The 21246-nt window shown below is 54.9% G+C and overlaps 3 protein-coding genes across 3 annotated transcripts in view; 1 reads left to right on the top strand and 2 right to left on the bottom strand.

Annotated features, from left to right (window-relative positions):
- Window positions 1–12732, top strand: part of MAP3K10 (mitogen-activated protein kinase kinase kinase 10) — a 22772-nt gene extending 10040 nt beyond the window's left edge. The window contains exons 3-10 of the mRNA XM_025369310.1: window positions 1993–2141; window positions 2630–2805; window positions 3409–3655; window positions 6210–6326; window positions 9955–10126; window positions 10226–10338; window positions 10666–11364; window positions 12127–12732. Of these exons, the coding sequence (XP_025225095.1) occupies window positions 1993–2141; window positions 2630–2805; window positions 3409–3655; window positions 6210–6326; window positions 9955–10126; window positions 10226–10338; window positions 10666–11364; window positions 12127–12449 (1996 nt within the window). The 3' untranslated portion in view covers window positions 12450–12732. The remainder of the gene's footprint in view (window positions 1–1992; window positions 2142–2629; window positions 2806–3408; window positions 3656–6209; window positions 6327–9954; window positions 10127–10225; window positions 10339–10665; window positions 11365–12126) is intronic.
- A 476-nt stretch (window positions 12733–13208) lies between these two features.
- Window positions 13209–15825, bottom strand: TTC9B (tetratricopeptide repeat domain 9B). The gene is made up of 3 exons (XM_025367848.1): window positions 15092–15825; window positions 14324–14506; window positions 13209–13422 (listed from the first exon to the last, which is right to left on the bottom strand). Exons 1-3 carry the CDS (start codon window positions 15516–15518, stop codon window positions 13313–13315), a joined length of 720 nt encoding a protein of 239 aa, XP_025223633.1. The 5' UTR covers window positions 15519–15825; the 3' UTR covers window positions 13209–13312.
- A 3449-nt stretch (window positions 15826–19274) lies between these two features.
- CNTD2 (cyclin N-terminal domain containing 2) overlaps window positions 19275–21246 on the bottom strand; it is a 4935-nt gene continuing 2963 nt past the window's right edge. Inside the window, 2 exon segments of the mRNA XM_025368591.1 lie at window positions 19275–20336; window positions 20420–20578. Of these exon segments, the coding sequence (XP_025224376.1) occupies window positions 20076–20336; window positions 20420–20578 (420 nt within the window). The 3' untranslated portion in view covers window positions 19275–20075.

Genomic DNA, 21246 nt, shown 5'->3' with positions numbered 1-21246 from the left:
TTTTTTGAGACAGAGTCTCACACTGTCACCAGGCTGGAGTACAGTGGCGTGATCTCAGCTCACTGCAAGCTCCGCCCCCTGGGGTTCAAGCAATTCTCCTGCCTCAGCTTCCTGAGTAGCTGGGACTACAGGCATGCGCAACCACACCCAGCTAATTTTTGTATTTTTAGTAGAGACGGGGTTTTACCATGTTAGCCAGGATGGTCTCGATCTCCTGACCTTGTGATCCACCCGCCTCGGCCTCCCAAAGTGCTGCAATTACAGGCATGAGCCACCGCGCCTGGCCAGGCACCCCTTCTTTTTAAGGACACTTCCTGGAAGCTAGTTGCCTACTACACCCCCTCCTACATCCCATGCACCAGAACTGTGGTCATGTGGACATGCTTAGCTGCAAAAAAAGAATGGAAAATTCATGCAGGCAGCATGTGGCCAGCTCAGTTCACCAGCACTGTCACTGAAGAATGGGAGGCTGCCAGCTGCATGGGGGCAGTGATTGTGTCTATCTCTTCCCAGTGTCTAGAATGGTGCTTGGCACACAGTAGGCACTTAATAAGTATACGTTGAATGGGCCGGGCACAGTGGCTCATGCCTGTAATCCCAGCACTTTGGGAGGCTGAGGCGGGTGGATCACCTGAGGTCAGGAGTTGGAGACCAGCCTGGCCAACATGGCGAAACCCCATCTCTACTAAAAATACAAAAATTAGCTGGGGTGGTGGTGCACACCTGTAATCCCAGCTACTTGGGAGACTGAAGCACAAGAATCACTTGAACCTGAGAGGCGGCGGTTGCAGGGAGCCAAGATCATGCCACTGCACTCCAGCCTGGGCCATAGAGACTTTGTCTGAAAAAATATATATATGTGTTAAATGAATGCATGAGTGGATAGTGGGGGAGACCAGGGATCTACTCCAGAATAAACACCACACAGAATGGCCATCAGGATCTGGGAGGATGTCGAGTTTGCAGGGGAAGATAGCCTCGTAGGGACCACAGCACAGTGACGCACGCCCTGGTACCATGGAGCCACTGAGGGCACTGTCGTGGGCAGCAGGCAGACCTGAGTCCAGGTGTGGCTCCACCACTCACTAGCTGTGTGACCTCGGGCAAGCCCCTTACCTCTCTGAGCCTGTACCTGCTCATCAGATAAAGCAGGGGTCATACCAAATCCTTCTGCCTTACAGGGCTGTTGTGAGGATTACCGAGTGCCTAGCACAGTGCCTGGCCTGCAGTAAGCACTTTATAAATGTTAAATAATGTTAGCTGGTTTTTAGAGGTAAGTGCTGAGTGTTTTGGGGAAACATAGAGGAGGGGCCTAGCTTTGGAGGCTATGGAATCAAGGAAGGCTTCTTGGCGGGATGGGGGGGGCAACCTGAGTTGAGACTTGAGGGACAAATAGTTACACAAGGGAAGAGTGTTCTCCACAAAGGGAACAGTATGTGTGAAGGCCAGAGGTTAGAAAGAACAGGGCCTGTTCAGTATTTAGTGTGGCTGCAAGATGAAGTTGGGGTTAGAATGGGCTGAGAGTGTTTGGAGGTGAGGCCGCAGGGGTCATCAAAGGCCAGGGCCGAGCAGGATGGATTTGGGCAGGGTGCAGTGGCTCATGCCTATAATCCCAGCACTTTGGGAAGCCGAGGCAGGAGGATCACTTGAGCCCAGGAGTTTGAGACCAGCCTGGGCAACATAGTGAGACCTCCATCTCTACAAAAATAAAAATGAGAAGGACGGATTTGCCCAGTAGGAACACGGGACCTGAAGATTTTCAGGTAAGGAAGAGGGAAGAGAGGCCGAGCAAAGGATAGACATCAGAGAGCCAAGCGCACCCCATCTATTGGAGAACAAGGCCACAGAGGTCAAAGCAAGTTCTTGTGACCTCATTGGCCAGGAGTGGGTGTTGGGGTGAGGGCGGCCCTGCATGGGACCAAGGGCAGGGCTGGGTATAGGTGAGGATTGGGGTGGGCTGTGATATCACTCCTCCCTCTCCCCTGCCTGCAGCTTCGGGGTGCTGCTGTGGGAGCTGCTGACTGGGGAGGTTCCCTACCGTGAGATCGACGCCTTGGCCGTGGCGTATGGCGTGGCTATGAATAAGCTGACGCTGCCCATTCCCTCCACGTGCCCCGAGCCCTTTGCCCGCCTCCTGGAGGGTGAGCCGGGGCCCTGTGGCGAGGGTAGGCTCAGCTTGAAGTGGCAGGGACCTGTGGGCCCAGACCTCACCCCTTCACACCCATCCATACCAGTGGGCCTGGGAGTGAGGGAGAAGGGACTAGAACTCACTGGACTCTAAACAGTCTCCCCATGGTTGGCTCCATTCCCCATGCCCCAACCCTTGTTCAGGCCAGGCCCAGAGCTCTCCAGGACCACCTGTTAGGACTCCTTGGCCCTGGGATTCCGCTGTGATCCTGACTGCACCACCAGCTTCTCCTCGGGGTGCAGGCCCCAGGGTTTCTCTCCCAGCATTTCACTGAGTGGAATTGGCCAGGAGCTTGGCTTTGAATCCCTTCCTCTCAGCTCCATAGCAGCTGTTTGTCTGCTGTCCCCAGAAATTCTGCCTTCCTCTGAGCAGGCTGAGTTCCCAGAACGTGACCACTGACACCTCCACCCCCGACCACTGTCCTTCCTCCTCCCACCCTAGAATGCTGGGACCCAGACCCCCATGGGCGGCCAGATTTCGGCAGCATCTTGAAGCGGCTTGAAGTCATCGAACAGTCAGCCCTGTTCCAGATGCCACTGGAGTCCTTCCACTCACTGCAGGAAGACTGGAAGTTGGAGATTCAGCACATGTTTGATGACCTTCGGACCAAGGAGAAGGTGAAGGCAGGGGGCAAGGTGGGAAAGATGGAGCAAGACCCCTGAGTTCTGATGCCTTGGGCTGCTCAGAGACCCCTCCCCTGAACCCCAGCCTTTGGGTCCATGCAGGGTTAAGGGAGCCTTTTTTGCATATTAAGAAAAGACAGCCTCCTGTTGGTGGATTAATAAGAAAAAGGCACCCTGTACTGAAGTACTTACAGGTGACACTGCATGATGTCTGGGGTTGGCTTTAAAATACTACAGCAGAAACGAAGAGAGGGCCAGAGGAGAGAAGGACGGGGATACAAGATTCGCAAAGCATAGGTAATTGTTGAAGTTGGGTGATGGGTACAGGGGGGTGCACTGTTCTCTGCTTTTGTGGATATCTGAAGTTTCCTAAATTGAAGAGTTAAGAAAGAAAAGCACCCCTTTCTTTGGGCTAACACAGTTCCCTGCCCTGGCACCCAGCTTGGATAGCAAAGCATGAGTCGGATGGTGAACCCAATATGCCCCACAGCAAGGTACCCTTGTGTGAGGCACCAACCAGACCCAGCAGCCCTGGGTCCCTCCCCAGGAAGCGGAACAGCTAAGCCCCTCCCCCCAGCCACCGCCTCTCCTCCCCAGGAGCTTCGGAGCCGTGAGGAGGAGCTGCTGCGGGCGGCGCAGGAGCAGCGCTTCCAGGAGGAGCAGCTGCGGCGGCGGGAGCAGGAGCTGGCAGAACGCGAGATGGACATCGTGGAAAGGGAGCTGCACCTGCTTATGTGCCAACTGAGCCAGGAGAAGCCCCGGGTCCGCAAGCGCAAGGGCAACTTCAAGCGCAGCCGCCTGCTCAAGCTGCGGGAAGGCGGCAGCCACATCAGCCTGCCCTCCGGTACCCACCCGTGTCCCCAGAGCGCCCCCCAGAGGCTGCTGGGAGCAGCCCTGACCTAGGATTTATGTCTTCCTTTTCTTTTTCAACTTGTTTTTATTGCTAAATATCTCACACATAGTCAGTGATCAGCCCAGTGCAGTGGCGAGCACCGGCAGTCCCAGCCTACTCGGGAGGCCAAGGTGGGAGGATCACTTGAGGCCAGGAGTTTGAGACCAGCCTGGGCAACATAGACCCCATATTTACAAAAAAAAAAAAAAGTTTTTTAATTAGCTGGGCATGTTGGCGTGCAATTACAGTCTGAGCTACTGGGGAGGCTGAGGTGGGAGGATCACTTGAGTCCAGGAGTTCGAGGCTGCACTGAGCTGTAATTGCACCACTGCACTTCAGTCTGGGCAGCAGAGCAAGACCCTATCTCTAAGGGAAAAAAAAAGAAAAAAAGAAAATGACCAAAAACCTGTACAGCTAAGTGAGTTACTCTAGTCACCCCCATGAAAGCAAAGAGAACCTCACAGCCATCCCAAGTGCTTTCCACCTGCCCCCTCCAAACACAACCTCACACCACACTCTGAGAGGAACATCTGTCTTGATACTTAGGACAGTCACTTCTGAAATTTCTTTTTCATTTTAGCTCTCTTTAAAAATGTCTTTTAATCTGGCCAGGAGCAGTGGCTCATGCCTGTAATCCCAGCACTTTGGGAGGCCAAAGTGGGTGGATCACTTGAGGCCAGGAGTTCTAGAGCAGCCTGGTCAACATGGTGAAATCCCACCTCTACTAAAAATACAAAATTAGCTGGGCATGGTGGCGCAGGTGCCTCTAATCCTAGTTATTTGGGAGGCTGAGGCACAAGCATCGCTTGAACCTGGAAAGCAGAGGTTGCAGTGAGCTGAGATTGTGTCACTGCACTCCAGCCTGGGCGACAGAGCAAGATGCTGTCACAAAATATGTAATTAAGATATACATATATGTGCTGATATTTGACCATTTTTGACCTACAAAAACAGAAGTTTACATGGATCAACCTAATAACTGGATCTCAAGACTTAATCAGATTCAGATTCAGGTTTGATTTTATTTTCCCCCACACTGCTTCCCAGGTAATGCATTCAGGAGGGAGGCACGTAGTGTCTGGTTGTCTCTCTCTGTGATGGTACAAGCCAGAAAGCAGTGCCTTAAGCAGCAGTGGCCAGTGGAAATATAATGCAAGCCACGCGTATAATTTTAAATTTTCTAGTAAGCTACACATAAAAGCAAAAATAAATAAGAGATGTCAATTTTAATATTTGTTATTAGGCCAGGTGTAGTGGCTCACGCCTGTAATCCCAGCACTTTGGGAGGCTGAGGCAGGCAGATCACCTGAGGTCAGGAGTTCGAGACCAGCCTGACCAACATGGAGAAATCCTGTCTCTACTAAAACTACAAAATTAGCCGGGCATGGTGGCACACGCCTGTAATCCCAGCTACTCAGGAGGCTGAGGAAGGAGAATTGCTTGAACCTGGGAGGCAGAGGTTGCAGTGAGCCGAGATCGTGCCATTGCACTCCAGTCTGGGCAACAAGAGTGAAACTCCATCTCAAAAAATATGTGTATTTTTTATTTAGCCCAATATATCCATGCAATCAATACAAAATAATTTTGAGATATTTTACCTTTTTTTTCACACTACATTTTTGAAATCCAGATGTATTTTATATTTATAGCACATCTAAATTTGGACAGAAATTTTTCATTAAAAAAATTTTTTTTTCTGAGATGGAGTCTTGCTATACTACCTAGGGTGGTCTTGAACTCCCGGGCTTATGCAGCCCTCCCAAAGTGCTGGGATTACAGGCGTGAGCTACTGTACCTGACCTATCAAAAATATTTGATCTGTATTTAGATTTCATAAAAGTTAGAGTTGAAAAAGTACATACACATACCCAAGTTGTTCCAAACATGAGTTTCCAATAATCAAATGGAGTACCCATTTTTAAAATTTAAACTTAAATTACTGTAATTACAATAAAATAAAGAGTTGGCTGGGCATGGTGGCTCACACCTGTAATCCCAGCACTTTGGGAGGCGGATGCTGGAGGATTTTTTGAGGCCAAGAGTTCAAGACCAGCCTGGGCACCACAGTGAGAATTCATCTTTTATATAGATATACAGTTTAAAAATTAGATAAATAAAGGTTAAACTCCAATTCCTCCATTGCACAAGCCACATTCCAAGTGCTCAGTTGCTGCACGTAGCTGCTGGCCGCCATATTGGACACTGAGGCCTAGGTCCTTGGTCCACTAGAGCTCTTGTGCTTGTGCTTATTAAACCACAGTTCCATTGCTGAGCCTCACCGCAACTTGCTGATTCAGGGAGGGCCCAAGAATTTGCATTGCCAAGAAATTTTCAGCTGATAGTGATGCTGCTGTTCTGGGGTCCACACTGTGAGAACCGCTGCATTAAGGAATGAAACATGGCAGTGTTCCCATTCTAGAATTCCTTCTCTGCTTCTACAGAGGAAACTTCCCTTTGGTAATCCCTGGAACCATTTGCTTAGGAAAGCTTCTCTTTCTTCCTGCAGGCTTTGAGCATAAGATCACAGTCCAGGCCTCTCCAACCCTGGATAAGCGGAAAGGATCGGATGGGGCCAGCCCCCCTGCAAGCCCCAGCATCATCCCCCGGCTGAGGGCCATTCGCCGTGAGTATCTCCCAAGGCCCTGACCAGTCAGTCAGTCAGTGAACAAACATTTTTGCACACGATGTTTATACCTGGCACCAAGCCAGAGTTACAGCAAGAAAGAAGACAAGCCAAGGCCCTTTTCCTCATTCTTATCATGGGAAACAGACAGTAAACAAATAAGTCTGTAAGCAGGATAATTTTTTTTTCTTTATTTTTTTTTTTTTGAGACAGAGTCTTGCTCTGTCTCCCAGGCTGGAGTGCAGTGGTGTAATCTCGGCTCACTGCAACCTCTGCCTCCTGGGTTCCAGCGATTCTCCTGCCACAGCCTCCTGAGTAGCTATGGTTACAGTCGCACACGACCATACCTGCCTAATTTTTTGTATTTTTAATAGAGATGGGGGTTTGAGCATGTTGGCCAGGCCAGTATCGAACTCTTAACCTCAAGTGATCCACTCACCTCAGCCTCGCAAAGTGCTGGGATTACAGGCATGAGCCGCCGCACCCGGGCACAGGATAATTTCTAGTAGTGATAAATTATTTAAAGGAGCTGAGAGGAGACGTATTAGTCACAGTTCTTCAGAGAAACAGAATCAACAGCATATGTTTAGAAATATAGAAAGAGGGCCGGGCGTGGTGGCTCACGCCTGTAATCCCAGCACTTTGGGAGGCCGAGGCAGGCGGATCACAAGGTCAGGAGATCGAGACCATCCTGGCTAACACGGTGAAACCCCGTCTCTACTAAAAATACAAAAAATTAGCCGGGCGTGGTGGTGCGCGCCTGTAGTCCCAGCTACTTGGAGACTGAGGCAGGAGAATGGCGTGAACCTGGGAGGCGGAGCTTGCAGTGAGCCAAGATCGCGCCACTGCACTCCAGCCTGGGCGACAAAGCGAGACTCCGTCTCAAAAAAAAAAAAAAAAAAGAAATATAGAAAGAGATGTATTGGCTGGGCACAGTGACTCATACCTGTAATCCCAGCACTTTGGGAGGATGAAATGGGAGGATTGCTTGAGCCTAGGAGTTCGATGCCAGCCTGGGCAAAAAAGCGAGACCCCATTTCTACTTAAAAACAAAAACAAAAGAAATAGATGTATTATGAGGGATTGGCCCATGCGATTATGGAGGCTGGGAAGTCCTGCAATCTGATGTAGTTCCAAATCAAGTCCAAAGACCTGGCCAAGCACAGTGGCTCACGCCTGTAATCCCAACACTTTGGGAGGCCGAGGCAGGCAGATCACCTGAGGTCAAGAGTTCAAGACCAGCCTGGCCAACATAGTGAAACCCAGTCTCTACTAAAAATGCAAAAATTAGCCAGGCATGGTGGCGCGTGCCTGTAATCTCAGCTACTCGGGAGACTGAGGCAGGAGAATCACTTGAACCTGGGAGGCGGAGGTTGCAGTGAGCCGAGATCATGCCACTGCACTCCAAACTGGGCAACACAGTGAGACTCAGTCTCAAAAAAAAAAAAAAAATTGTCCAAAGACCTGAGAACCTCAGTACCAATGTCCGATGTCTCAGGGCAGGAGAAGATGGATATCCACGCTCATGCAGAGAGCAAACTCACCCTTCCTCCGCCTCCCTAGACAAAAAGCTAACTCTCTTTTTGTTCTATCTGGACCCTCAGCGGATTGGACGGTGCCCACCCACATTGGTGAGGACGATCTCTCTTGACTCAGTCCACTGATTCAAATGCTAATCTTCCAGAAACACCCTCACAGAAATCATGCTTAACCAGCTACCTAGGCATCCTTTAGCCCAGTCAAGTTGATACATAAAATTACCCATCACAGAAGGGTTGCTATTTTACATCTGGAAGCCCCATGGGAGGAGGTGAGGTTTGAGCAGGAACCTTTGTTCTAAGGATTGAGACAGGCTGAGACCTCAGGGAACTATGCCCCAGGCGGAGGATTGAGACAGGCTGAGACCTCAGGGCACCATGCCCCAGGCGGAGGATTGAGACAGGCTGAGACCTCAGGGCACCATGCCCCTGGCGGAGGGAGCAGCAAAGGCAAAAGCTGGAGGTGGAAGCAGCGTGGGTTGCTTGTTAGCCCGCTTGGCTGGAGCAGAGTGAATGGGAGGAGGACATAGGTTTTGTGGTCAGGGAGTTCTCAGGGCTCAGATCAGGCAGCGCCCTGAGGGCAGGATAAGAGTCTGGATTTTCTTTTCTTTCCTTTTCTTTTAATTTTCATTTGACACCTTTGGTATGGATTTTTTTTGTTTTTAATTTTTGTTTATAGTTCTGGGGTACATGTGCAGGATGTGCAGGTTTGTTACACAGGTAAACGTGTGCCGCGGTGATTTGCTGCACCTATCAACCCATCACCTAGGTAGTAAGCCCATGCATTAGCTATTTTTCCTAATATTGTCCCTCCTCCCACCCCACCCCCCGACAGGCCCCAGTGTCTGTTGTTCCCGTCCCTGTGTCCCTGTGATCTATTTGTTCAGCTCTCACTTATAAGTGAGAACATGCAGTGTTTGACTTTCTCTTCCTGCGTTGGTTTGCTGAGGGTAACGGCTTCCAGCTCCATCCACGTCCCTGCAAAGGACATGATCTCGTTCCTTTTTATGGCTGCATAGTATTCCATGGTGAGACAGGCTCTCGCTCTCTCTCCGAGGCTGGAGTGCAACGGCGCGATCTCAACTCAATGCAACCTCCGCCTCTGGGTTCAAACGATTCTCCCGCCTCAGCCTCCCAAGTAGCTGGGACTACAGGCCTGCACCACCATGCCTGGCTAATTTTTGTATTTTTAGTAGAGATGGGGTTTTCACCATGTTGGCCAGGGTGGTCTCCAACTCCTGACCTCAAGTGATTCTTCTGCCTTGGCCTCCCAAAGTGCTGGGATTCCAGGTGAGAGCCACCACACTTAGCCTGGTATGGATTTTCTTTTAACTGCCCTGGGGCAGCCCCCAGAGCCATGTGAGGAAGGCACTGAGGGAATCAAGTTGACCTTTTTCCCTCTGGCTGCTGTAAGAAATAAAGATGGAGAGAGCAGTGAGATGATGGAGGCCAGGCCAGGGTGGGGGACTTGGAAGGGACAGATGTCCACAGTCGGGGCTATATGGCAGAGACACAGTCATCAGAGTTTCCTGATGGGCTGAAGGGTGAAAGGCTAACTCCCGAGTTCCAGCCCCTCATTCACCCCAGCACTGTCCCCACCCACAGACCCCCTGCCCTCTGTCTGGGCACCTGCTTTGTACCAGGCCCAGGAGGTCAGTCCTGCAGGGGACACAGAGACAAATACCCATACCATGGCAGCAAACTGGCACCAGATAGGTCCAGAGCATCGCAGGGACAGAGATGAAGGCAGCTGACCCCCAGGGAACTAACTACCCAGAGCTAGAGACCGGAAGTGCAGGCAGCCGGCCGGAATGAATGGTGAAGGGTTAGGCTGTGAAGAGCAGGGGAGGCTGGAGGAGTTGGCAGGGCACCGCTCATGGCCTTCAGTGCCAGGCAGAGGAGCTGGAACTTTGTCCTGACAGCAGTAGGGAGCTACGGAGGAATTTATAGCAGGGAGGGTCACGACTGGAGTTCAAAAGAGCCCTTGGACTCCCAGGCGGAGGGTGGGGCTGAGCCGGGGGCTCTGGAGGCTGGGAGTCCAGTGGGGACAGACCCTCCACCCAGTAATCAAGTGGCTTCTCTGGACCTAGTGACTCCTGTGGACTGTGGTGGCAGCAGCAGTGGCAGCAGCAGTGGAGGAAGTGGGACATGGAGCCGCGGTGGGCCCCCAAAGAAGGAAGAACTGGTCGGGGGCAAGAAGAAGGGCCGAACGTGGGGGCCCAGCTCCACCCTACAGAAGGAGCGGGTGGGAGGAGAGGAGAGGTGAGGTGTGGCGTGGCGGTGCCCACCCTGTGCCCAAGCCCCAGCTCCCAGGCTCCAGGCCACAGGACTGAGGTCTCCGACTCTCCCTGGGCCCCACAGGCTGAAGGGGCTGGGGGAAGGAAGCAAACAGTGGTCATCGAGTGCCCCCAACCTGGGCAAGTCCCCCAAACACACACCCATCGCCCCTGGCTTCGCCAGCCTCAATGAGATGGGTAAGAGCCTGGGTGCTTGTAAGGGGGTGGGGGTTCCCTGGCCAAAGGGGTGAGCCTCCTGGGGCTGAGGGAGGAAACCAGATTTCACTGGGCCAGTGGGTGGGAGGCCTCCCTGGAAAGGGAGATGGTAGCCCCTGGGGCGTGCGGGGTCATTTCCAGGGGCAGGGACCACCCTTCTCTGAGGCTTCTCAGGGAGACAGATTCAAGAACATGCTCGTGGGCCTTGGTCTTGCTGTTGGAGGGGTCATCGGGGGTCGTCCCTTGCCACAAGTCCCCGTGGGGCCCTGGTCAGCCGTGCAGCCCAGTGATGGCCCTCTCCGGTTGCAGAGGAGTTCGCGGAGGCGGAGGACGGAGGCAGCAGCGTGCCCCCTTCCCCCTACTCGACCCCGTCCTACCTCTCGGTGCCACTGCCCGCCGAGCCCTCCCCGGGGGCGCGGGCGCCGTGGGAGCCGACGCCGACCGCGCCCCCCGCCCGGTGGGGACACGGTGCCCGGCGGCGCTGCGACCTGGCGCTGCTAGGCTGTGCCACGCTGCTGGGGGCTGTGGGCCTGGGCGCCGACGTGGCCGAGGCGCGTGCGGCTGACGGCGAGGAGCAGCGGCGCTGGCTCGACGGCCTCTTCTTTCCCCGCGCCGGCCGCTTCCCACGGGGCCTCAGCCCTCCCGCGCGTCCCCACGGCCGCCGCGACGACGTGGGCCCCGGCCTGGGCCTGGCGCCCTCGGCCACCCTCGTGTCGCTGTCGTCCGTGTCTGACTGCAACTCCACGCGTTCACTACTGCGCTCTGACAGCGATGAGGCCGCGCCGGCCGCGCCCTCCCCACCACCCTCCCCGCCCGCGCCCACACCCTCGCCCAGCGCCAACCCCCTGGTGGACCTGGAGCTGGAGAGCTTCAAGAAGGACCCCCGCCAGTCGCTCACGCCCACCCACGTCACGGCTGCATGCGCCGTGAGCCGCGGGCACCGGCGGACGCCGTCGGACGGGGCGCTGGGGCAGCGGGGGCCTCCCGAGCCCGCGGGCCATGGCCCTGGTGAGTGAGGTGCCCCACACCCAGGCCGCAGAAAACCCCTTCTTTCCTCCTCTGCCAGGGTCGCAAGTGCAGCCCAGCCACGACCCCTCAGGCAGCCAATCCTCCTGCTTCTTGTGGAAGAAGGAGGGTCTGTGTCCCTTTACCCCTCACTCCTGGAGGCATTGGGGATCTCCAGGGGACTGAGACACAGGTGGCAAACTGATGCCTACAAGGCCAGACAGGTGCCTTTAGCAGTGGTGACCAGCATGACTATTGCCAATTCTTACACAGCCTAGACACTGTTCTCCTCCATCTGTTAACTGGGTGGGAGATGCGGCTGTGGCAGTGTTATTAAGTACCCACGTCAGGCACTGTGCTGCTTGTTGTAAGTTATTATTTTATTTGCTCCTCACCCGTGCAGTGAGGCTCCATTTTTATCCCCCTTCAGAGATAAGTCATGCCTGAGGTCTGTGCGTGAGCTTAGCTCAATGCAGGAGAGTCGGGAAGACCAGGGCTTTGGCCCCAGCGGCTGCTGCTAAGCAGCAGCTCCAGAAGGTTGAGGAACATGCCAGGGTCCACCCAGAGGAGCAAGCAGCTGGGAGTGGTCCCAGCCTAGGTCAAGGTCCCAGGACTGCCACAGTGCAGATGGAAATTGGATGCAGCAAGATCCATGGATTTCTCGAGAGAAACCAGAACTCATGCTTTTCATGTAAAAGCTCTGGGCTTTTCTTAATGCCACCCTCTGCCCCACCCCACTCACCGCCTCTGAACCTCTTTTACCAGGCCCTCGTGACCTTCTGGACTTCCCCCGCCTGCCCGACCCCCAGGCCCTGTTTCCAGCCCGCCGCCGGCCCCCCGATTTCCCAGGCCGCCCCACCACCCTGACCTTTGCCCCGAGACCTCGGCCGGCTGCCAGTCGCCCCCGCTTGGACCCCTGGAAACTGGTCTCCTTTGGCCGGACACTCACCATCTCGCCTCCCAGCAGGCCAGACACTCCGGAGAGCCCTGGGCCCCCCAGCATGCAGCCTACGCTGCTGGACATGGACATGGAGGGGCAGAACCAGGACAGCACAGTGCCCCTGTGTGGGGCCCACGGCTCCCACTAAGGCCTGCCCACCACCGCCCGCCTGGGCAGCCATGAATGTAGCGCCCCAGGCCCCGCCCCAGCCCGCCATGCCACAAGGCGGGGGAGGCCCTGGGCAGGATGTTCACTCTATTTATTGGGGAAGGAGGGAGGGGGGAACACTTAACTTATTCCTTTGTACCCCAGGGGGTGGAGCCCTGTGCCCGCCCTGCACTGGGGAGAGGGTGGGCAGGGATACTCAGGGACAGGGCATCATGGGGGATTTGGCACAAAATGGAGCATTAAAGGTAACCCCTGCCCCCTACCGTACTTGACTGTGTTCCTTTTTCCTTTTTTTTTTTTTTGGATACAGAGTCTTGCTCTGTCACCCAGGCTGGAGTGTAGTGGCACCATCTTGGCTCACTGCAACCTCCGCCTCCTGGGTTCAAGTGATTCTTCTGCCTCAGCCTCATGAGTAGCTGCGACTACAGTCTCCCGCCACCACGCCTGGCTAATTTTTGTATTTTTGGTAGAGACAGGGTTTCACCATGTTGACCAGGCTGCTCCCAAACTCCTGACCTCAAGTGATCCTCAGCCTCCCGAAGTGCTGGGATTACAGGCATGAGCCACTGCGCCTGGCCTAGACTGTGTTTCTTTCCCTGGCCCAGGCCCTGATGCTGGGTCATCCTAGCGGAACATTCCCCCACTCCCAACCCCACACACCCTCCTGGGCTTCTCTGGGTTTCTAAGGTCCAAGGGATGAGGCCCTTCCTGGTCCCCCCAAGAACACCACACAAAGAAGTTGTGATCACCAGTGACAAGTGTTTTACCAACGAACACATGAGTCGGGGAAGTTACATGGTGAGGTGGGAGGGTGAGGGGTAGAGAGGTCCCCCTGGGTTGGCCTCAGCCAATTACATCCCGAGTCTGGGCCCCAGCCCCACTGTCTTCCCGCTGGAGGCTGCAACGGTTCATCTTCAGCTGAGTCAGCTGGATGTAACGGAGCACATTGGTATCTGCAGGGGAGGTGGGCAGGGCATCATCTGGGTGTCCTGGGGCAGCAGGTGACTTCCACACCACCCTGGCTCACACCCCATTCTCCGAAGTCTCCAGCAGCTCTCTCACACAGCCAGTAGAGCCAGAGCCCTTCCTCAAAGCCACAGCCACAGCCAGCAAAGCAGAGGCATCGCACACTTTTATGTGCCTGTATTTGCGGCACCCTCTGCCAGGAATGCCTCTTCTCAGAGGCTCCTGTCACACTTCGCATCCTCCAGTGACATCTGCAAGAATTCTGTTCTCTCCCAGCCACTTAACGGGAAAACTAATCTCGTCTCTGCTCCCACAACTCTGCACCTGTTGTAATCTCTCTTCCTTCCTCGTTGGCTCTTAATACAAAACCGAGTGTTGTGTCTGCCCTCCTGCACTCATGTGTGTAAGTGCACACATGCACGCACACACACACACACCAATTTCCTGGCATCGCCCACCCGAGTGGATGAGTGGATGGTGGAGGCAGTGAATGAATAGGTGTGTGTGAATGGGTGAGTGGAGGAATGAGTGTGTGCGGTAGGCGGCCGTAGGAGGGGGTAATTGAGATGACAATGGGTGGATAGGGAAGTGGCTGAGCAGGTGAATAGGAGATATCAGGTGTGGCAATGACGGTAGATGAGAAATGACTGGGGAGATGTCAGAGGAGCGATAGGTGGATGGATGTTTGAATGGCAGGTGAAGGGCGGGGTGGATGAATGGATGAGTGGGCGTGTAGGTAGTAGGTGGGTGGCACAGCCCTCCCTAGAGGCAGCTCCGCGGGAGGAGGGCTCTGCTATTCTGCCCTGATCTTCCTGCCCGTTCCCTCCGCTCCAGCCCCTTTCCCTGCCCTGGGCCCAGCCCTCACCTCTACCCGACCCCGCCACTCACCTGTGGGCTCCCGGCTGCGGGCCTCCTGCAGGTAGCGCAGCGCGCGTGCGTAGTCGCCCAGGTGGTAGAAGGCAATGCCGGCGCGGTAGGTGGCCTTAAAGTTGCCCTGCTGCTTCTCCAGCACCTTGAGACAGTACTCGCGCACGCGCTCGTAGTTTACCAGCTCCGACTGCAGCAGGCAAGCTGCGGGGGCGGCGGGGCCGGCACTCTCAGAGCCTGCTGGCACCCCCAAAACCCACCTGACCTCGAGGAGCCGGGGCTCCAGGCTGCAGAGAACCCGGCCTAAGGGATTGCTCCGGCAACCGGGGACGCCAATCCGCTCGCCTATCAAAACAGACGCAACTGCGCCGCCGCTAGGTGGCGCCAAAACACGGACTGGCGCCGCTAGGCGATCCACCCGGAGCTGTCGGTGGGCAAGAGCACTAAGGGCCCGCACCGGGGCGAAGGCCGGGACCTCGAGCGGCTGGCTCAGGGAAGACTTCCTCACCTTAGGTCCACGTGCGGCCAGGGGGTAGAAAGAATGACTCAGGGGAAGCGGGGCCCTGAAGACCCGACCCAAAGACCATTTCCTGCATCCCAGCTCCCTCTAGCCACAGAACCCTGTTATCCCCTACCCCTAATCCCTTTCCTTGATCAAGCTCTGAAGTCTCCCCCAGAAGCCCACAGCCCTGGACTCTTCAGCCCCAGGGCCCCTGCCGCCGCAAGTCGCCAAGCTCTCCCCATTGCCCCCTCCCCTTGTACCCCATCCCCCACCCTCCGACGGCGTACCCGTGAGGGAGTCGTAACACTCCACCTCCGTGCTCTCCACCAGGCGCCGCTGCTCCTCGCTGAGACGCGCCGGCCCGGGGCTGCTGGTGGGCCCGGGGGCGGGGGCGGGCAGGCCGCCAGGGCGGGCCCCCTGCGCCGCCTTCAGCTGAAGCAGCGCTCGGTGGTACTTGCCGATGGCCTCCCGGAACTTCTTCTCTCGGTAGCAGCGCTGGCCCTCTGCCTTGAACGCCACGGCGGCCCGCAGGCTGCTGTCGAGCGCCGCGCCCAGGCTCCCCGACGGCTCTGGGGTAGGACCGGGACGAGCCGAGCCATGGCGGGAGCCCGAGCCCGGGCCGGGGCCCGGCGGGGAGATGGCGGGAGGCGGGCGCGGCGGAGGCTCCGGGGCAGCGCTGAGCATCAGCACCGGGGACAGCGCGCCGCGCTGCATTGTGGGAAACTCCTGCCGCCGCCGCTGCAGCTACCGCATCGCCCCCCGCGGGGCTGGTCCCCACCCTTTCTCCGCCCCCTCACCTCCGGCAGCCGACTCCGGCTGCCCCCTATGGGTCTAGGGAAACCCCTCGAGACTTCCCCCATGCTCACTCTCAGATTAGCCAAGTCCTAGTTCTCCAGCCCGCCCCCCAAATTGTTCCCATTCCCCTTACCCTCCCCACCCTCCTGCCTGCTCTTCTCCCTGGTGCCCAAAGCTCCCGAAGATTTCTAGAAGGAAAGGAAGAGCCTAGGAGGAAGAGCAGGAAGACATCAGCCTCACAGAAAGCTGGCTTTCAGCCCACTGGCCATTTGGCATATCCAATGAGAACACAGGATTTGGACCCAAGCTTCCCAAATTCAAATCCCAGCTTATTTTCTCACTAGTGGTATGACTTAGACAGCTCGCTTAAACTACCTGGAACTCTGTATCCTCATCAGTAACATGGGACAATAATATCACCTTTAGGGCCAGGCGAGGTGGCTCACCTCGCCTGTAATCCCAGCACTTTAGGAGGCCCAGGCGGGCGGATCGCTTGAGGTCAGGAGTTTGAGACCAACCTGGCCAATATGGCAAAACCCTGTCTCTACTAATATACAATATATACAAAATTTTTGTACATATACACAAAAATTAGCCTGGTGTGGTGGCGTGCACCTGTAGTCCCAGCTACTCGGGAGACTGAGGCAGGAGAATCGCTTGAACCTGGGAGGCAGAGATTGCAGTGAGCCGAGATTGTGCCACTGCACTCCAGCCTGGGTGACAGAGGGAGATGCTGTCTCAAAAAAGGAAAGGAAAGGAAAAGAAAGGAAAGGAAAGGAAAGGAAAAAGAAAAGAAAAGAGATACATTAAAAATAATACCACCTTTGGGATTCATCTGTTAATTTATGAAACAAATATTCACTGACGTCCTTTCTGTGCCCAGCTCTGTGCTGGATGATGCTGGGACATAGCAGAGACTGCGTGAGCTTCAGACCCTACCCTCACTGGGCCCCCAGTTCAGTGGGAAGACAGACCAGTGACCAGACAGTGACAGCCCTGAGCAGGCTAGCCTGGGAAGCACAGGCAGAGGGGTCAGGGCCGAGGTGGAAGAGGCACAGGCAGGGGGTCGGGACTGGGATGTGGGAGGTACCTGCCCTGGGCTGAAGTGGTGATAAAGTCCTCCTGGAGGAGGGAGTAACTCTATAAACAAGAGACATCTTCTTGCCCTCACCCAGCTCACCTGTCTATGGGGGAAAACTAGTGAGAAGGCGAACAAGTCCCCAGGAAAGGAAGCATGCAGGAAGCTTTCAAGAAAAAAACCGAGGGTGAATTGCCCTTCAGTCCTCCTTAGCTGACTCCTTAGTTGTGGGACCTGGGCCAAGTTCCTCTATCATCCTCCTTGGACTTCCTCTGTGTGACATGAGGATAAAAGGCAAGTTAACCTCAGAGCGGTTGCAGGAACGGAATTACCTTATTCAGGTAAGGCACTTAGCACAGGGCTTCATACATTAATGGGCAATTAACAACTGGTGTTCTTATCATCCATTAGACTCTGAGTCATGTGATCATGAGGGCCTGGCTCTGAGTCAGCATCCATATATAGTTGTTGAATGAATGAGTGTGTGAGTGAAAGGCATTATGCATTACTACTCCTTCCCCCTCCCCTGAGACTCTAGCTTGGGTCTCAGCCCCAAGAGTCTCCACTCTCCCCACCTCCACCCCCACAGCACATCCTCCAGCTGGAGGTCCCATGGCAAGTCACATGTGACAGACAGAAACCGGAACTCAGCACCTTCCATCTCAACCACAGCATCTGCCTCTATCTCTTATTGTACTTTGCTGTAAAACGCTTTTGCTGAGTTTCTCCCTTATCCCTGGGGTCCAGCCTTGAACACCTCAGGGGTGCAAACATTTTCCTCTCTGCATCTCCAAACTCAGGCTCAGTTAGGGGTATAAAACTCCTGAGTTTGAGTTCTTGAGCAGTGCACACACCTTTCCCCACCTCGGGTGTGTCTGTTTTGTAATTAAAAACACGGAGATCTGGCTGGGCGCAGTGGCTCACACCAGTAATCCCAGGACTTTGGGAGGCTGGGGCAGGTGGATCACCTGAACTAAGGAGTTCGAGATCAGCCTAGGCAACATGGCAAAACCGTGTCTCTACCAAAAATACAAAAATTAGCCAGGTATGGTGGCATGCACCAGTGGTCCCAGCTACTTGGAAGGCTGAGGTGGGAGGATTGCTTGAACCCAAGAGGTGGAAGTTTCAGTGAGCTGAGATCACACCACAGCATTCCAACCTGAATGATGAAAGAGTGAGACCCTGTCTTAAAAAAAAAAAAAAATCCGTTGATTCATAACCATGTTTTCTGACCAAGTAAATGCCTAGGTACCTGGGCACAGTAGCAGAGGACAACCGTACCTAAAATCACAGTCCTGCTGGGATACAATGTTAACACTTTTACAACACCTCCTAGGTGTCAGACATCGTCATAAAGCTGTACTTTTTTTTTTTTTTTTTTTTTTGAGACGGAGTCTTGCACTATCTCCGGGGCTGGAGTGCAATGATGTGACCTCAGCTCACGGCAACCTCCACCTCCCGAGTTCAAGCAATTCTCTTGCCTCAACCTCCTGTGTAGCTCAGATTACAGGTGCCTCCCACAACGCCGACTAATTTATTGTATTTTTAGTAGAGACAGGGTTTCACTATGTTGACCAGGCCGGTCTCGAACTCCTGACCTCCTGATCCGCCAGCCTCGGCCTCCTAAAGTGCTGGAATTACAGGCTTGAGCCACCGCACCTGGCCGCTTTACGTATATTTTAACTCACATCCTCACCACAGTGTCGGGAGGTTGGTACCATAATTATCCCCGTTGACACCTGGGCATTTCCCAGGTTAAGCATATCAGACCCCATTGATCAAACTCTCACTATCCAGGACTTACTACTACAAACTGATGACCTTCACAGAGCATCTTCCAGGCCTGGGAGACCCTATCTTCATAGCCCAGTATATGTGATGCATTGGGCTTGTACTACCACTAAGAAATATTGAATTAGGCCGGGTGCGGTGGCTCACTTCTGTAATCCCAGCACTTTGGGAGGCCGAGGCGGGAGGATCACCTAAGGTTAGAAGTTCGAGACCAGCCTGACCAACATGGTGACACTCATCTCTATTACAAATAGAAAAATTAGCTGAGCATGGTGGCAGGCGCCTGTAGTCCCAGCTATTTGGGAGGCTGAGGCAGGAGAATCATTTGAACCCGGGAGGCAGAGTTTGCAGTGAGCTGAGACCGCGCCATTGCACTCCAGCAGCCTGGGCAACAAGAACGAAACTCCGTCTCAAAAAAAAAAAGGAAATACTGAATTAGTTGACATCTAAAAGCAGATTTAGAATTGCAGAATTTCAGATTTACTTGAATAAGATCTGAAAAGCTGGCAACATCGAGATAGCATTTCTTCTGACCGGGGCGGGCATTCTCAGTTCCTCGCAGTCCCCATCCTTCGTGATTTCTTGCCAGTCCTTAAGGGATCCCAGTTTTATCCTGATGAATGGCCCTTGGGGAAGCCCGCCATTGCCCCCTGGTGGTGGAGCTCAGAATTTGCATTTTATATCTCAGCAACCATTAAAGGCAGTGGTGAGAACATCCAATCAGAGGGATGCGAGGCCTGGAAAGCGACCAATCAAAAGCTAGAAGGGACTGGAATTCGCCCAATGAGGGCAGAGAGCGCTCAAAATAAAATACATTCTTTTATTGAGATGAGAGACGGACACACACTGGGAGGGTTTGGGGTTTTTTTTGTTGTTGTTTTTGTGACTGAGTCTCAGCGCTCAGGGGGGCTCAGGCTGGAGGCAGCGGAGCAGGCAAGCGGCGGCGAGGCTGGTGCCCTGGCGCTGGGGCCGCGCGTACTTGAGGAAGACTGCGGCGCGGCCCGGCGCGGGACCTCGGAGCGCAGCGCGGGCCATGCACGGCTCGAGGGGGCCCAGTTCCTCGGGGCTGCAGCAGGGAGATGGAGAAACTAAGGTAGGACAAGGGGTTGGAGATGACCCATCCTTGGAACTGGAGACTCGTGAGAAGCAGCGTCGATGTGGGTCCCCAAGGACGGGTCAGGGGCTCTCTTGAGATCCGGCACGCGTCCCATCCTCAACTGGAGTGACTAGGTGAGCACCGGGGAGAGGTGGACACCCAATTCTTCCTACAGGGCGCGGCTAGTGCGGATTCGGAACACGCAAGGAAGCAAAGAGGGGAGCTGAGGATGGGCAGCCATCCTATCCTGGGGGAAACCGTGGTTCGCGCCCTGCCACCTGGTAGCATGGTTAGCGGCCCTAGCAGCTAAAGGGACCCCCATCCATCACCAGATACAGAGATGGAGGACTCGAGGCCTGAGAGACCCTTCGTTCTCAGCCCTGGAAGGCAACAGGAGCATCTTCTGGGCCTGGGAGACTATCTTCCACCCTGGAGCAAGGTTAAGAGCCCCCAGATCTGGACTAATGGGGTCCTCCCACTCCATTCTCTCCCCTACACAGAAAAATCAAGTCTAGGTGCCACCTCCTCCCCAATAATGGTCTCTCGTTCTCTGAGACGGTAAAAATGACCAGGAAGGGAAGTCCCTGAAGCTGCTGTGATCCCATACGCCAAGACTACACCTGTAAAGTTCCAGCTGGAGCCTGGAGCCTGCGCCGTCTAGCAAGCGGTGCGCCAGGCTCAGAGCCGCAGCCGCGCGACGACCTGGCTCCCATCCCGCCGCCTCGGCCTCCAGCAAAGACAGCTCCAGGAAGTAGGTGGCAAGTAGCATCACCTGCAAGTGAGGCGGGGCGACTGTCAGGCCACGCCCCACCTCGCGTCGGCCACGCCCCCACTCCCGTATCCACGAGGATTCACCTGGGGGCTGCTCCCTGCCAGCGCGGCCAGCAGCCCGAGGCACAGCAGCGGACCCGGGTGGTGCAGCCGGAAATCCAGGCGGCTCAGGATGCGGCGCTCGGCTCGCAGCAGCTCCGCCCGCGAGAAGGAGTCGGCGCTCAGGAGGCAGAGGAAGGCGGGCTGCAGATGGGGAATGCGGGGGGAGGTGAAGGAGCCTTGGATCCCGGCTCTTTACTCCCTGCCCTGAAAAGGCCCCAGGTTCCGGACCTCAGTTTCCTGGTGTGTAAAATGGGGCCATTGACTTGTGTCTGGAAGTCGTAGAGAGCACGGGCTTGAGAGTCCTGGGTTCAAGACCTGGGTTCGAGTTCAAACCCCACCATCTGCTCACTGTGACACACAGGACATTCACTTCAGCTCTCTGCCTCATTCCCACCACCCCCCCCGCCCGCCGTAAAACAGATACTACTCCCTGCTTCACCAGGCAGTTCTGATAAGGCACTAAATTCATGCATGTTGACGGTAACTATTCAAGGTGGCCTAGTTTATATTATTATTTTTATTTTTTTTTTATTTTTTTTTTTTTTTTGAGACTGAGTCTGGCTCTGTCGCCCAGGCTGGAGTGCAGTGGCCGGATCTCAGCTCACTGCAAGCTCCGCCTCCCGGGTTTACGCCATTCTCCTGCCTCAGCCTCCCGAGTAGCTGGGACCACAGGCGCCCGCCACCTCACCCGGCTAGTTTTTTTGTATTTTTTAGTAGAGACGGGGTTTCACCGTGTTAGCCAGGATGGTCTCGATCTCCTGACCTCGTGATCCGCCCGTCTCGGCCTCCCAAAGTGCTGAGATTACAGG

This window comes from Theropithecus gelada, chromosome 19, assembly GCF_003255815.1.
Source record: "Theropithecus gelada isolate Dixy chromosome 19, Tgel_1.0, whole genome shotgun sequence".
In the NCBI taxonomy this organism is placed as follows: domain Eukaryota; kingdom Metazoa; phylum Chordata; class Mammalia; order Primates; family Cercopithecidae; genus Theropithecus; species Theropithecus gelada.
This window is presented reverse-complemented; position numbering and strand designations above follow the sequence as displayed.

Bases quoted from the DNA above. Each gene is read 5' to 3' on its own strand.
- TTC9B (XM_025367848.1), bottom strand. From the start codon at position 15,518: ATGCAGCGCGGCGCGCTGTCCCCGGTGCTGATGCTCAGCGCTGCCCCG. The intron at 14,507-15,091 runs GTACGCCGTCGG...CCGCCCCCGCAG, and splicing joins GTGTTACGACTCCCTCACGG to CTTGCCTGCTGCAGTCGGAG. The intron at 13,423-14,323 runs GTGAGTGGCGGG...CCTCCCCTGCAG, and splicing joins CCGCAGCCGGGAGCCCACAG to ATACCAATGTGCTCCGTTAC.